Source organism: Grammomys surdaster, unplaced genomic scaffold, assembly GCF_004785775.1.
Source record: "Grammomys surdaster isolate TR1022 unplaced genomic scaffold, NIH_TR_1.0 308318, whole genome shotgun sequence".
Taxonomy (NCBI): domain Eukaryota; kingdom Metazoa; phylum Chordata; class Mammalia; order Rodentia; family Muridae; genus Grammomys; species Grammomys surdaster.
In genome coordinates this window covers 1-11,837 of record NW_021625853.1, presented here as the reverse complement: position 1 = coordinate 11,837, position 11,837 = coordinate 1, and the positions used below count along the sequence as shown (strand labels likewise).

At 40.2% G+C, this 11,837-nt stretch overlaps 1 protein-coding gene across 1 annotated transcript; it reads left to right on the top strand.

Annotated features, from left to right (window-relative positions):
- The first annotated feature begins 857 nt into the window (after nucleotides 1-857).
- On the top strand, nucleotides 858-1,808 carry LOC114616160 (olfactory receptor 51F2-like). Its single transcript, XM_028761681.1, has one exon. The coding sequence runs from the start codon at nucleotides 858-860 to the stop codon at nucleotides 1,806-1,808; it is 951 nt and encodes a 316-aa protein (XP_028617514.1).
- The last annotated feature ends 10,029 nt before the right edge of the window (nucleotides 1,809-11,837 follow it).

Sequence of the window (11,837 nt, the reverse complement as noted above, 5' to 3'; positions counted from 1 at the left end):
CCCAATGCAGCCGAAAAGGAGTGCGTGGTGCTGGGAGTGGGTGCAGCCTACATGGCCTAAGACAGGGCTCTCACCCTCCTTTCACCCACATCAGAGTCCCTTGACGTTGCCCATCGTCGACAGCCTAAAGCCTTCGACCATCGATGTGACTCGTCTCACATCAGTGTTTTGGGGTTGTGAACTTGTCTAAGACCCCCCATAATTAGACATCCAAATTCAAAACTCACATAGTTGGGATTGAACATAAGACGCCTTCTCTAACTAAACAGAGAAGGGGGAGATGCCAGAAGCCAGGACCCTCGCCCTTACCCTTACCCCCTACCTTTCCCCACCTGCACGATGTCCTCTGAAGCTTGGCAACTGCAAGATCCTGCTTAGCAACTGCAGATAGACTCAAAGCAGAGTACCATGTCTTCTTAAGAATAGCAGGGAGACCATAACTCAAGCAGTGTACCATATCTTCTGAAGAACTGCAGGTAGATCATAATTCAAGGCAGTGTACCATATAGACCATGACATGTTTCAAGGCACAGGCCAAGAAGATTTTGTACTTTTCCACCACCTGGACCCTCTTACTCCCTCCCCTTGTAAAACATGCTATAAAAAAGCATTTCATGTTCAAAAAAAGAAATAAAAAAAAAAGTTAAAAAAAAAAAAAGAAATTTGGCCTGAGCACAATAAAAATTATAACATCAAACTGTCCATAATATTTACATAATACATAGTTGCTTATAATGACTATCTTATGTAAAAATTTCACACACACAATTTTTTTGATATTTCAAATAGCCAATCTTTGAATGACCAAACTTGTCTTTGCAGGATCCCCAGCTACAATTTTAATATTTAAATTCCATATGCTAACCATCCAGAACACCACAGCTACTTCCATCGTTTTCCTGCTCACTGGTGTGCCCGGGCTGGAAGCCTTCCACACCTGGATCTCCATTCCCTTCTGCTTTCTCTATGCAACTGCCCTCTCTGGGAACAGCCTGATTCTCTTTGCCATTATCACCCAGCCCAGCCTCCACGAGCCCATGTATTACTTCCTCTCCATGCTGTCCACCACTGACCTCGGGCTCTCCATATCCACTCTGGTCACCATGCTGGGGATATTCTGGTTCAATGCCAGGGAGATCAGCTTCAATGCCTGCTTGTCACAGATGTTCTTCATTCAACTCTTCACTGTCATGGAATCCTCAGTGTTGTTGGCTATGGCTTTTGATCGTTATGTGGCCATCTCCAACCCTCTTAGATATGCTTCAGTCTTAACTGAACTTAAAATAATTCAGATTGCAATAGCAATTGTTACCCGGGGTACACTGATACTGACTCCTATGGTTGTCCTTCTTAAAAGATTATCCTACTGTAGCAGCCATGTGCTCCACCACTCCTACTGTTTCCACCCCGATGTCATGAAGCTCTCATGCACAGACACCAGGATCAACAGTGCAGTTGGGCTCACTGCCCTGATCTCCACTGCTGGAGTTGACTCTGTCTTCATCATCCTTTCCTATGTCCTGATCATCAGAACTGTCCTCAGCATTGCCTCCCCAGAAGAGAGGAAGAAAGCCTTCAGCACATGTATCTCCCACATTGGGGCTGTGGCTGTGTTCTATATTCCACTGATCAGTCTGTCTTTTGTTCACAGATTTGGAAAACGAGCTCCACCATATGTCCATACTCTGATTGCCAATGCCTACCTGCTGATCCCTCCTGTCATGAATCCCATCATCTATAGTGTGAAGACCAAGCAGATTCGGAAGGCTGTGATGAAAATTCTCCATTCCAGAACGACAAAGAGCTAGATGGTTGTTTCATGTTTTCCGCCTTTGGCACTCTGTGGAAGAGGAAGGCAACCATTAAGGAGCTTTCAACACTGAGAGACATTGTAACATTTTAACATTGACAGTTATCAAAATGATAGATTTATTTGCAAGAAAGAATGTATGAGCCAAAAGAGACTGATGTAAATTACAGGTTTTCAAACTATCAGTGTTCTCTAAACGTCATGATAGTAGTGTCTTTCCTCCTTCTTAATGAAAGATTTCAATGATATTGCTATCTAACTCTCTTTTTTATTGACAGAAATAGCATTACTTCTATTTATAAGTGGGAGTAAAATATCAATTATCATTCCAAATTACCAAATGCTATCACTGAAATGTACCATGACAATTGTCCTTGTCCATTATTACTTAATTGTACAAATATCTCTGATTCTCTCTTATTGAGCAGGTAATGCTGAAGTCAGGGATCTAACATTTTTATCAAACATTCATATTTTCCTCTCTTCAGAGAAGATTTTTAGTTTATGTCACGTATGAAAAATAACTTTTAATTTTGACTCTTGTGCATAGCTTATATTCCCAGCACTGAGTCAACTGGGTGTGGAGGCAGACCTCTGCAGTTGCCGTAATGCTCAGCTGAACGCAAGAGGATCAGAAGGTCAGGTCATTTTGGTCATTTTGAGACATCAAAGACAATTAACAATTTTGGGGGAGTGATAATTTTTTAACTGTCTTTATATTTCATTTTTATTTTTTAATTGGATATCTTATGTATTTACATTTCAAATGCTTTCCCCTTTCCAGATCTCTCCTTCAGAAACTCCCTACCTCCCCTCCCCTCCCCCTTCCTCTATGAGGGCCCTCCCCACCTCCCACCCCCTCCTGCCTTCCTGCTCTGGCTTTTCCCTACACTGGGGCATTGAACAGACTCAGGCCCAAGGGCCGCTTCTCCCACTGATGTCCAACAAGGCCATCCTATGCCCCATATGTGGGCCGAGCCTGTACTCTTTGGTTGGTGGTCCAGTCCCCGGAACTCTGGGGGAAGGAGTCTGGCCAGTTGACTCTGTTGCTCTTCCATGGGGCTGCAAACCCCCTCAACTCCTTCATTCCCTTCTCCAACTCCTCCATAGGGGACCCAGCACTAATTCCAATGGTTGGCTGCGAGCATCCACCTCTGTATTTGTCAAGCTCTGGCAGAGCCTCTCAGGGGACAGCCATATCAGGCTCCTGTCAACAATGCTTGACTTGCAGGTTTGGTGACTGTATATGCGATGGATCCCCAGGTGGGGCAGTCTCTGGATGGCTTTTCCTTCAGCCTCTGCTCCACATTTCATCTCCAATATTTCCTTCCGTGAGTATTTTGTTTGTGGGGTGATGATCTTTGTCCCAAGACAAAGCCAGATATTTAGTAGTAAGTAAAGATAGAAATCACACTCTTGATGGACACAGGAATTATTTCATTCAACACAATAGACAGCAGGCATTTTAGGGCAAAAACGCAAATGGAGTGAAATAAAAAATTGTGGTGGTTTTTGTATCTAGTTGCATTAGGAGCAAAGCTAAGATCTTAGCATCCTTATGATAATCTTTTGATAGTTATTCACCCCAGAGCTAAGGTTAAATCCTGTATTATGTGTTTCTGCAAGGTCTGAAAAGATATAAAAATTCATGGAGAAGCTTGAGACCCCCTCATCTGAATTAAGGTTGGCAGGTTCACAGGCCTAGGTTCCAGGAACTAGCTGGCCACCAGAAGAAAGAACTAGCCAGGGGTCAAGTCAGCCAGGTCCTTCCCACAAAGAATAGCAGAACTAGTAATACAGGTTGGCCAAGTCACCCCGGGAAGTGACTGACCAGGAGGTAAATGACTAGGCTAAGGTCACATTCCTGAATAGAATGTGTACAGGATGTTTCCCATTCCCCACCCTGGTCTGTGACTAGTTGAATAATAGGTTGAAACTTTCCAACTATTTTTATGATGTAGGTTAGGATTTCTCCACTGTCCCCACCTGGTTTCCCCCTTCACCCCCTCCTGGTTTGCAGTTTTCTCCTTTAAATACCCCTTGCTCCCGAGCCCTGGGGTCGACATTCCTCCTGGGAGTCTCGGCCTCAGTCGACTGATATCCCGAAATCCGGAAATAAAGCCTTTTGCGGTTTGCAGCAAGTTTGGTCTCTCGTGATTCTGGATGGTCGAAATCTCCTGTGGCTTGAGTGGGGGTCTCCCCACTCCAGGGGGGGGCCTTACAGGTTCATCCTGGTATTTCACGGACCACCACAGATAATGGGTTATCTAGAATCAATGCCTAACAGCACAAGAAGGGATATTTCCTTGTTACAGTTCATTTCTCAGAAGTGAGAAGAGGATTTCTCATGGATGTGAACTTGAGTTGTTGAAAAGTAAGCAGGAAGTACACTTCTCCTTTCCTCTTATCAAAACCTAGAAAAGGGCCTTTTATATGAAGGAATATTTGAAATAAATTAATTCATATGAAAATCTTTACTATTTGAATACATAACACAGCTTAGAAAGCACATTCATACATATTATATCACTTCATACTCATAGCAACCATGTTGGACAGAGAAACAAGTGAGATAATTTTTGTGTTTTTTCTTTGTTTTTATTGAAAATAGTTTTTAAACGTATATTTTGATCATGGTTTCTTCCCCCTCAACTCCTCCCAGATCCTCCCATCTCCTTACCCACCCAACTCCATGTCTTCTTTTGCTATCCCTTTAGAAAACAAACAGGGAAACAAAAAAAAAGCAAGCAAACCAGAGAAAACAAAACAAAACCAGGAAGTGCAAGAAACAGACACACACACACACACACACACACACACACAAATAAAAACAAAAACAGAAGCAGAAACAAAAATATCTTATAAAATACAGTCAGAAATCATAATATTATTAGTAAAATATCAGTAAGACAAACAAAAAAAAATGTCCAAACAAAGCAATATGAGACAGAAGTCTACAAAAAGATCATCGAGTTCAGTTTTTGTTGACCATCTCCTGGTGAGCATGATGCTTACCCTTATGTGTGGTTAATAAATCAAGTGAGACTCCATTTCAGACAACTAACTTTTCCTTTGTAAGTGGATATTATTTGAAGTGAGGTTTTAGTTAGTGCTGGGACCCCTTCTGGTTTGAACCTGTGTAGGCCCTGTTCATTCATTCTTGAGTTCATATGTACATTGCCCCTGCTAGTGTCTGAAAGGCATTATTTCCTTGGCGGCATCCATCTCCTCTGTCTCTTAAAATCTCTCTTTATCATCTCCTGCATAGCTTCCAGTACCCTGAGGGCAACGTTTTGATAAAGACATCCCATTTAGGACTGACTGTTTCAGTCTCCTACCCTCTGCACACTATCAAGCTGTGGATCTTTGTTCTAATTACTATCTACAGCAGGAAGAATCTTCTTGATGATGGCTGAGTGAGGCAATGATCTACGTCTGTAGCAGAATGTCATAAAGAATCATTTTATTGCTATGTTCCTTTAGAAGAACAATAGTATTTGATTTTTCCCTAGGCCCGTGGCCTGTCTAGTCTCAGCTTTCTGGGAATTCCTGTATTTTGCAAAAAGAAATTTGTTTTAAAGTATGTTTAGATTTAAAAAAGAATTTTAGAGACGTTGAGAGTTTCTTTTGCTTGATAGCCATTTCCCTGACCATTAGTGCCTTTGTATCATTGATGAGTACTTTATACATTAAGAAGCCAATGGGAAGTCATTAGTGTTTATCACTCTGATATCCTTGTGTGTGTGTGTGTGTGTATGTGTGTTAATGAGTGTGTGTCTGTGTATGTGTGTGTTTAACCTAATTATCTTCCCCCTTTTAATTGTAAGAATTATATCAAGGCCGAAATATAACCTCTTGCTCATACATTTTCAAATTGCAATAAAGATTACTAAGTTAACTTTCACTCCTGTGCAGCTTTCATGTTATACACAGACCAGCCTGTAGTTCCACATTTTGTCTGTTACAAGCACTGACAATCTTGATATATAAATATTAATTGAATAAATAGAAGCACTAATGAGTCCAATGGAAAATACATATGTTAAAAGCACGCATTCTTTTTGTGAATAAAAATTACTATCAATAAATTTAAGGCAAGTCAAGAAATTTCAATCTCAAAGTTTCTTTTTTAACATGGATGTGTGCATCTACAAAAATAAGGGAAGATCCATCTGTCAGTTAATTAAATATCAACCAAGATTTCCAAATGGAAATTCAAGAAACCTGTGCAGACGATTCTATCCTACTGATCTTTCTCATCATCCTCCAGTGATTTGGTTTGTTCTCGTTGAGCTCATCTTTAAGTTGTCTTTCTGAAGGCAGAATTTCCCTAAAACTGAATCAGGCTCTCAACCTGTATAAACAAAACCTTTTCTTTTATGACTATTAAAATCTAAATGTTTAGATTTTTCTATTCAACAGTTACTAGTATTTGTCCAACCACAAACACATTATTCACATTTATGTTTACATTTTATTGTCTTATTTCCATTTACACAAGAACTTATAAATCCTAATGACCTTTAGGACTTTTGGTCTCAGAAGCTGAGAAGTAGTGAAAAACAGGGCAAACTACTTCATGTGGTGGCCTGTTGTTTCCCAGATAGATGCTGTTTTCATTGTTTATTTAATATCTTCTTGTAAATGTGTGTACATAAATACACTGAGGCTAGATAGAATACAGTGTGGATCCTCTGAAAGCATGAGTCACTTCACAGAGGCCACTTTGTTTCTTTTCCTAGTTTATCTGTTGTTGCACAGCAGAAATACCAGGAAAAGCCATGCATTTCCACTGAAGCACTGGGTCAGGATCTAGTTCTCTAATGAGTCTAAGTTGTGAGGTATGTAGCAGAGATTGGAAGCCTTTCTGTTCTCTGTTGTTAAAGATTGTTTGCCTTTCTCCCAAGGGTATCTGCTTCTTTCTGTCACTATGCCATCCTTCAACAAGAGCAGTGCCACCCAACTTCTTCCTCACTAGCATTCCAGGTCTTGAGATCTCTCACAACTGGACTTCCATCTCTGTATGCCATCATTATCTTTGGAAATGGCATGATCCTCTTTGTCATCATTACTGAGTCAAGCCTGCGTGAACCCATGCACTATTTCCTGTCCATGTTGTTCTTCACAGACCTGGGTCTGTGCCTTTCCATTTAGTCAGTATGTTGGCCACCACCTGGTTTATTGTTTGATAGATTAGTCTTTTAAAAACAATATTTAATGTTTGAAAATTTGTATATTTATACAGTGCCATTTGATCACATTCACCTAGCATTTCCTCCTTCTGACATCCCTCAGTGTCCCACTTACTCCCAAGTATGGAAAGAATCTAAAGACGGCTGAGGAGGAATGCTGTGAAAGGTGATGTCTGGACAGAACATGCTGTCACACAATCAACTCACAGGAGGTATGATTACATGCACAAAACTTGTATACATCAAGCTAGTCAAACTTGCAATACGAATGGGAATATAGCTGCAAGGAAGAGAAGTCAGCTTGATACCTGTATTGGCCAAATGTTGCTACCAATGTCTTCATATTCATGAAAGCTTCAGTTCTCTTAGTGATAGCCTGTGACCACTTCTCTGTCGTCTGTAACTCACCGAGGTATGCCGTGATCTCAACCAGTTCAAAATCATCACATGTAGTCATGAGGACCACAGCTCTTGTTCTTTTACGCCTGCTCTCCAAGCATCTGTCTTTTTGCTGTAGCCACATGCTTCCTCATTCGTACCTTCTGATCATCCACTCTGTGCTCTGCAGTGCATCCAGGGAGAGGTGGGATAAAGTGCTTGGTACTTGCTTGTCTCCTCTCAGTGCTGCTGCCGTCTCTTATAGTAACATAATCTCTTTGTCTGGTGCAGAGATTTGGGGAGCATGATGGTCCCTTTCTGTACATTTCCATTGTTGGTTTCTGTCTCTCATCCTTCATAAACAAATCTTATAATTTAACACCATTATAAGCTTGAAAATCAAAGCCTCTGGTACAATTTTCCCTCACAAGTTATTTTAGAAAAGTTTTAGAATCATCCATCATTAGATGTTTCCTGACTCCAACTTGATTATTCACTATTGCAAATACTATATACTATAGACTTTAAACTTTGTTAGTAGATATTTTCCCCCTCTTTTGATGATTTGGTAATTTACTGTCTTTATTTTTTTAATTTTTTACTGATAAATAGACAATAAAATATATTAATTTACCTTGCAAATGTTACTCTCCTTCCTGGATTCCCTTCCACAAACCTCCTATCCCATTTCCCCTGTCCCTGTAGAATGTTAGAGTGGTGAGGGTGCTCCTCCACCTCACCACCTTAGCATTCCCCTATGCTGGGGCACTGAGACTTCACAGGACCAAGGGCCTCCCCTCCCACTGATGCCAGATAAGGCCATCCGCTGCTACCTATGCAGCTGAGCCATGGGTTCCTTCATGAGTACTCTTTGGTTGGTGGTTTAGTCCCTGGGAGCTCTGGGGGATCTGGTTGGTTGATATTATTGTTCTTCCTATGGGGTTGCAAACCCCTTCAGCTCCTTCAGTCCTTCCCCTAATTCCTCCATTGGGATCCTCATGCTCAGTCCAATGGTTGGCTGCAAGCATCTGTATTGGTCAGGCTCTGGCAGATCCTCTCAGGAGACAGCTATATCAGACTCCTGTCAGCAAACACTTCTTGGCATCATCAATAGCGTCTGGGTTTGGTGGCTGCATATGGATGGAACCCCAGGTGGGGCAGTCTCTCAATGACCTTTCCTTTAGTCTCTGTTCCACTCTTTGTCCCTGTATTTCCTTTAGACAAGAGCAGTTCTGGGTTAATATTTTTGAGATGGATGGGTGGCCCCATGCCTTAACAGGGGCCAGTGCCTAACCTGTGGTTATGGTCTCTGTAAGTTCTCTCTCCCCTTTGTAAGGTATTTCAGCTAATGTCCTCCCTGTTGGGTCCTGGGAGCCTCTTGCTTTCCTGGCATCTGGGACTTTCTGGTGGCTACCCCTAGTTCCCCATCCCCTATGGAGCTTTCTTTCTTAAATTAATCTAAAAATATATTTTAATAGGTCTTTGAGATTTTTGTACAGTGTGCTTTGTTCATGTTCATATCCTTCCACCAACTCGTTCCAGATAAGATAAAACCCTTACCTAGTACAACCATGAGCCCAGGAATAAATGTATAGACAGCCCCTAGGGGAAGACCCACTTCTATTATTCTGTTAAAGGGACACAGTATTAAACTGACTCTTAATGACTCATTGTTATTCCCAAAATTACTGACACATCTCTCAATCTTCATCTGAGAAACTTGTGTTTGCAGTAGTGGATGATTAACACAGAGACCACAAGTGGCCAAGGTACAGAGAACAAGAGGCCACAGAGTGTTCAGCCCGAGGTTGGAGGCTTATTTAGACAGAAACTTCTTGTGCAGTTTTTTCCTCTGACAAATCTGTGCCTCATAGAATATAGAAATACGATCCCTCAGCATGGAAAAATTAAATCACTTTTTGTAGTCACAGGCGTCTTACTGACTCTAGAATATAATATAATAATTCTCTGATGTTTCATATAATTAGATCCCAGGGTAAAGTCTAAGTTTTATTAATTTATAATTTTTGGTGGCATTGTTTGTTATTACAGACATAAATTATTTATGGTTGGAAATAAGCACAATAAGTAAATTGTAACAAAATAATACATTTCAAATTGTAAAGGGCACTGAGGTCAATGTTTGTATGAGTATGTTTCCAAAGGGGAAATTACCTTAAATAGATCTGACTATAACATAGGCAATTATTAAAATTGACCCTGTAACACATTAAATGTATAATTATTATAAAATATTAGAATAAAATGAACTATATAAATATACTGAATTATGACACTGTATCTGACGGTACATCCTTAGATGATAAGTAGTTTTGTCTGCTGTAATGCTTGTGTTTGATATCTGTTTACTCTCTGGGACAGGAGATTCTGTTTTGTTTTCTGTATTAGCAAAACTAAATCCTGGAATGTATTATACTTACAGTGCTTTAGGAAAGAAATTAATGAAGGTTATTGTGTCTCTTGCACTACGATTCAAGGACCATCATGAAAGAGGGGCAGGTAGTAAGAGCCAGAGAAACAGAGACTCTTCTATGAGTCTGTATCTTTTAGAAATGACTGGGAAGTTTCACACACAAAGCATACCTTAACAATATGGCTGCCTAAACAGGTCCTGAAAAGGTATGGCACCAATAGATACATTACGTGGAAGGGGACGATAGATACACTAACATAGTCACACCCGTAGGCAAAGAGCTGGAGGCAACTAAAGAATTTTGAGAATTTTAGAAGTAGTTTTACTTAGTTATGTGTCTACCAATTTTTATTCAGTACCAAATGGTCAGCCCAGAAATCATGTACATACAACTTACAATGAATGAATATACTGGTTGTATTTATATATTTAGGCATACACATATTTATATGAGATAATAGTGATTAAAGAAAAAGAGATCATGATTCTGTCAGGGAGCAATGGAGGGGTATGTGAGAAAAATTGGATAGAGAAGTAGGCAGGGAAAAGATGTAATTATATCTTAATTGATAAATAAAAAGTAATAGAAAAATGATTTGGTTGTGGGCAAAATAGTGAAAAGTTTCAACAAAATTATAAAATCCAATTTAGTACAAGGGAGAGATATCTTTATTAACTGGGTCAGATGCTAATGTGGGCATGATAAGTGAGGTGACAGATTTAGAAGCTGTTTCTGTTTGGGGACGTTTTAAAGGAATGGGTGAAAGAATTAGAATACCATTATCTTCAGTGAATGTAAAGCCACATGAATTCAACTATATCATAAGGAAACCAGAAAACACAAGAAGCCAATGGGAAATCTCTTCCTCTGGGGTCTGTGTCATCTCCTTGGGGAGTTTTCTAATGAAGGGATTTCAGAGCCTGAGACATGACTCCTGATATTGACTGTTTCCCCAGCTCCCCAGCCTACATCTGGAAAAGACGACAGAAAAAGAAGACATCTGTGTGATTTGTAAGTAAAATTGCCATATTCAGGGAAACAGTAGCTTCTACCCACGCTGCTTCTTGGAAACTTGAAAGGCATCATTAACTTCAAAGGTGATCCCTAATGAAAACTGGAAAATTTCGAAAAACATAAAATTTCTGGGCATTTTGTTCTGTATCAGTGGAGTTTGATTGTTGCAGGGTCTTTCTCTCCTGCTTCTTAGAGAAGTTTAAAAAGCTTTTGTCATTCTAGTTTCTGGTGAGTTTTGTTTCAAAACTGCCTCTTGCAGTCAGTGGCCACTGCCACTCCTATGTACTGCTGCCAGCATCTTCATTGATGGCTATCCAATGACTGTTATGTCCTACATATGTACATGTAACATGTTATGAGAATGTTAGGTTACTACCATTTCAATTCTATTTTACACATTCTAGTCTCGAATTTTCAAGTTCACAGAAGTGGCATCTGCAATAAAATGCTCATTTAGAGAGTTCAGTCTATTGGTTGCAGTGCTGCAACCCAGGTTGACTGGGTTCCATACCCATGTTAAAGATAAGTAGGCAGAGAGAGACTCAAAGCAAATCTGCACTGAGCTTGCAGCATGCTTTGATGGTGGGTTTGGTATATGATCTTCATGTAAGATTAGTGTTGACAAGTGGGACAGAGCACTCATGTTGTCTAGGGAAGCGTATTGTATCTTACTCTCAAGATATTCCAATTTTAATACACACACACACACACACACACACACAGAGAGAGAGAGAGAGAGAGAGAGAGAGAGAGAGAGAGAGAGAGAGAGGCAGAATTAATTTTTTTATGCTATAGCTTAGTAAATGTAGTGTCACTGAATGCTTTTTTAAAATACATTTTATATTTATAAATGGTACGGTGTAATCCTCCTAAAGAATTCAATAAATTTAGTCACATTTAAAGGAGAAGGAGGAGGAGGAGGAGGAGGAGGAGGAGGAGGAGGAGGAGGAGAAGGAGAAGGAGAAGAAGAAGAAGAAGAAGAAGAAGAAGAAGAAGAAGAAGAAGAAG